Source organism: Alligator sinensis, unplaced genomic scaffold (assembly GCF_000455745.1).
Source record: "Alligator sinensis unplaced genomic scaffold, ASM45574v1 scaffold12_1, whole genome shotgun sequence".
NCBI lineage: Eukaryota > Metazoa > Chordata > Crocodylia > Alligatoridae > Alligator > Alligator sinensis.
In genome coordinates this window covers 228,175-232,811 of record NW_005841973.1, presented here as the reverse complement: position 1 = coordinate 232,811, position 4,637 = coordinate 228,175, and the positions used below count along the sequence as shown (strand labels likewise).

The window sequence follows — 4,637 nt, the reverse complement described above, 5'->3', positions numbered from 1 at the left end:
CAGGAATTAGCAGAGCACTTCAGAGGCAGCATCCCTGACTACTAAGCTCAGCCTGTTAACACACAATGGGGTCCCAGTCACTAGTGCTGGTAGGAAGGATCTAGCGCCAGGTACAAGGGAGGGGTTGATTCCACGCTGCAATGCAGGCTGGGGACAGTGCCCACTAGTCACACCAGAAAGGGCTAGGACAAAGTCATCAGATTAAAGGACTACTGATAAGCAGGAAATGCACAACTGACCAGTAAATCCTCCAAGCCCTGGGTCTGGGGAGCAACAGTTCTGTCAGGTGCAGGACTCTAAACCCCAAGTGAGATATAGCAGACGCTTTAAATCAGGGGTAGGCAACCCCCAGCATGGGTGCCAGAGCACACGTGCCTCGGGGCGGATAGCAGGGAAGGGGTTGGGGCAGCGCTACCACAAGGATCAGGCCCCTTGTGGCTCCCCCAACATCTTACAAGTCGAGGTTGCAGGTGCTTTTGGCACTCTGCCCAAAAATATTGCCAATCCCTGCTTGAAACTTGTCTCCACAGCAGGAACTCCTGATGTCTTTCCACATTTGCCCAGGAGGGGGAGTGCAGGGCAAGCCTCCCTCTCTTACAAGCTGCCTCTGAACCCCAAGCAGAGACACAGGATGGACTGAACTGCCGGACCCCAAGGAAGGGCTCCATGCCCCCAGACTACATCCGTGCAAAGAGGGGACTCCATCATGCACAAGTTCATCCGGGATCCACAAGTCAGGAGAGCAGGCACACACGGTCCAAAGGAACTGGAGAGCAGTCAGAAGGGATTAGAGCAGCAGGCTGTAGGCAACAGCCTGGGTCACTGCCAACAGCTCCAGGGTCACACACTGAGGAGAAACACACAGGAGAGCCCGAGGGCCACCAGCCTGGCAGGAGGCAGGGATGGAGGAGAGGGGAGGCAGAGCATGGCAGCGCACCTGCCCAAGCTCTACCCCACTGTGGCCACCTGGGATCTCGGCTGTGCATTTCCACAAGGGCAAGTATCAGGGCTTCTCTTAAGAGTTCAATCTGGACATAACTTGCCCCAGTTCTCAGGGTTTCTTCCCTTTTCCCCTTGAAAACTACAAGAGTTCTCAGGTGGGGAACAACCTCTGCTCTCAGTCTTGACTCCAGTTCCAGTAGAGAAGAGCACAACAAGGGGAGACAGCAGCAAGACCAGAAGGAAATTGCTCGAGACAGGAATTCCAGCTGTTACCAGTTCACAGCTCCCCTGACTCTTGAGATCTCTGGGCACCGGAGGCGGGGGGGAGACACCCCCATCCCTGCCATCCATGGATGGAAAAGCCAAACGGGTCACAATCCTGTGGAATACTATGCCAAGAACAATCCAAATGGGCAGAGGATGAAGACCCTGAGACCCTGCAGGGAAGCAGGTTGCAAAGGCCCTAGGGAGAAGCCTAGGGAAGGAAGGACCCAGCACTATACAAAATGCATCCCTTTATTTCCCAGATACGAGCGATTAGTGCTGAAGGGAAGGGCCATGACCCGGGGAGCAGGTGAGATTGTTTCAGGACAGGAACCACACATGGCCACCGAAGGCCATTTGTTCAAATGAGAATCCCCTGGCTGATCTGTGTCCCCAGTGCAGGAAGCCCCCTCCCTGCCGTGAGCTCAACACCTGGACGGAAACCGTTGGGCAGCCTGCCACTGCACTGCCCGGCCAGGCCAAGGTGGAGGCGGCACTCCTAGGACAGGGTAGTGTGCCTGATGATGCGCTGCTTTTTGTCAATGGCAAAGTTGTAGTTTTGGGGGTCGTCCAGGCACTGCTCGATCCGCTCATCCAGGTTCTCGGGAGTGATGAAGGTTTGGGCTTCCTCCTGTGAGCAGAGGAGGAGAAGCAGCAGCTCTGAACATGGGGATATTTGTGCCACTCAAAGCAGAAGAGCTCCTGTTTGAGCAGGGCCTGCTTGCCATAGCATGCTCTGTTTGCCCTCACCCCACAGGGTTGTCATAATGGACACTAGCGTCATCCAGGGCTTCTCTCTTGGGCATTTCAGTGGCCAGGGGACTCCAGCCCACCCCAGTGCTGCCCACAGGACTGCTGCTTCCAGGGCGCTGGTGCAGGGAGCCGAGAGTGGCTACTCTATGGCTCTTCAGGAGGGCAGAGCCTGAGTGGCTGCAATGAAGATGCCATTTCACCACATGGGCAAAAGGCTGGGGGCACCTCAGAGACACAAAGCTTCCTTGGTTGCCACCTGCAGCTATTCCCCAGCCTGCCCCACACGGGACGGCCTACTGACGCTGGCAGTGTGGTGGCAGCTAGGAAGGCTGGAGGCACTCCTCAAAGCCATGCAGGCCCCTTCTCCAGAGAAGCCCGATAGTGGCCACGCTCTCAGCTCCACCTCAGGCCACTGGGGGATAATACACTATACCTTGAGGCCCCATAGTCCCCTCAGGCCTGTGCTCAGCCTCTAGCCCTCACCTGTAGCCGGAGGACCTCCTTCTCCTTCTGCTTCTTGAAGTCCTCCATCAGCTTGGCTTGGTTGATGGCCCCTTGCAACTTCCGCTTCTTCAGCTCTTCCTCTTCTCTCCTGAGTCGCTCCTCCCTGGCGCACACATGGGAAAGGGGGTGTTAAGAACCCTTCATGAGACAGTTGGAGTCACAGCAGAGCTGCCTCCTCGGGAAACACTTAAAGCTCAAGAAAAGCCTGCGGCTGTCGTGGGACCATGAGAAAGACAAAGGGTGAGCTGGGCTGACTTTACCAGCAGGCCAGCCATGGAGCCTGGAGTCCTACCAGGTCCCAAAGCAGGGGCAGAATGTTCCTTGCATTGGTCACACTGGTCCCTGTACAACACCTTAGCACAGGCTCTGGATAACAGGCTTCTGGCTGGGCTGGTTGGTGCCATGACTGTCATGTGCTCCCTACGCTGGAGCTGTGAACCCAGCTGAGTGCTCGGAGGCTGCGGGACCTGCTGGAGCAGGACTTGGAGCCCTCCCAGGACACTGGCACCTTGCTCACTGCCTGTGGGGACCACAGTGGATGGGGGTGGCCAGGTCTTTGCCCTTGGCTTCTCTTGTTGTATGGGTGGTTTGGGGGACATGTGGCTTCTCTGCTCAGTTCCTAGCGTGTTTGATTTTGTACAGTGCTGGGAGACGGCCTGGGAACCACGCCACTGCTGCTGGTCTGATTCAGGAGTGCTGTGAGGAGAGCAGGCAGCTGTAACAGGACTCCAGTGTTTCAACTGTGTCAAACAGGTGCTACTAGGACCCCCCCTCATGCTCTGACAGGGTCCTCAAAGCTCCACACAGGACTTAGGATCCCTAACCCATGGACCAGGTGGAAAAGTGGCAACTGCAGCAGTTGTGACGCTCTGCTCAGCAGTGACATCATGTCGCACAACTCACTCAGCTCCCTTCCTCCGTGCCCTGCACTCACAGGCCAAGGTAGGATGGGTAAGAGTGAGAGCCATCCCCTTGGCTTAGGAGACAGCTGGCAAGCATCAGAAAGGTGAAACACGGGCATCACCTGGGGTTTTATTTTTGCCCCGGGAAAGAGGAACCTCATGCCAGAGAGGAGCTGTCAGCAAACTGACATGCAACCACGTCTATGGTGTGTGTTCTCTTGAGGACAGAAAGGTGTAATGTGCTCAGATGGCAGCAACTCCCATTCACTGTCCAACAGATGTTGGAGGAACCAGCAGCTGTGTGGACAATGGGCGACAAATGGGAGCATTACAGCATTAGAGGTGTCTTACAAAGGGATGCAGGGGGCAAGACATTGCTGAATGGGTGGGGGTGGAACCCTTGTTCCCTTGGGTCAGCTCATGATTCACAGCTTCATTCCAGGTTTGGATTTTGTCATGAACAGCAGCCAGTAAACATCAGCAGTGCCCACTGGAACTGCGCCCAATGACAGCCACAGCTACGGCCACACCACATTAGGGATAAGAGGCTGCAGCTCAGCACACCGGCCCAGACAGTTGAGAGTAGCCATGTTAAGTGCCAGCCATACTGGCTCTCTGGGCGGGAACCCGCAACCAGGGCCAAATCAGCCAAGCTCCGTGACCAGGGTTGCCCTGAGCTGGCCGTGAATCAGCTTGGGCAGATATAAGATTTGGAGTGGGGGCAGGGCAGCCAGAGCAGCACATCACATGGAACTCAGCACTCCTTTTATTCCTGTTCAGGAGAAACTAGAAGCTTTACTAGTAGGCTAGGGGGCCAGCACATTATTCAGTTTAAGATCAAAGCAAAAAACAAATACAGCCATTGGAATGTGACTAATTTGCTAGACTATATACAAGTTTAAAAAACCCACAACAGGCTAGGAAAAAATAGTCAAAGTTATTGCATCTTTAGGCCTGCAGTCATTACAGTTAAATGTACGTCTCCTTCAGATTTGGAAAACAAAATCTAGCCTTGTTGAGCATGTTGACCGTGCCTCCAATACTGCACTGTCCGTCACATCCACACCTGAGTTATTACTAGACCCGAGTTAAGGATTTTAAGACAGAACTAGAAAGTCTGCAGGGCTGTGAAATGGAAGAGACATTATCACAGATAGCTAATAGAGAGCAACACTGCAAAAGAAAGGAGAGTTTAACTAGTGAAACATCAAGGTTATTAAAAAAAAAGAGAGAGTGTTGTTAACACCTCTGCAGTGGAGAGGGATCAGCCGG

General features: G+C 54.2%; 1 protein-coding gene across 1 annotated transcript in view; it reads right to left on the bottom strand.

Annotated features, from left to right (window-relative positions):
- Positions 1 to 1,444: 1,444 nt before the first annotated feature.
- Positions 1,445 to 4,637, bottom strand: part of MRPS26 (mitochondrial ribosomal protein S26) — an 11,363-nt gene continuing 8,170 nt past the window's right edge. Inside the window, exons 3-6 of the mRNA XM_025200664.1 lie at positions 3,913 to 4,053; positions 3,378 to 3,382; positions 2,443 to 2,572; positions 1,445 to 1,837 (exon numbers count right to left, since the gene is read on the bottom strand). Coding sequence (XP_025056449.1) covers positions 1,706 to 1,837; positions 2,443 to 2,572; positions 3,378 to 3,382; positions 3,913 to 4,053 — 408 coding nt within the window. The 3' untranslated portion in view covers positions 1,445 to 1,705. The remainder of the gene's footprint in view (positions 1,838 to 2,442; positions 2,573 to 3,377; positions 3,383 to 3,912; positions 4,054 to 4,637) is intronic.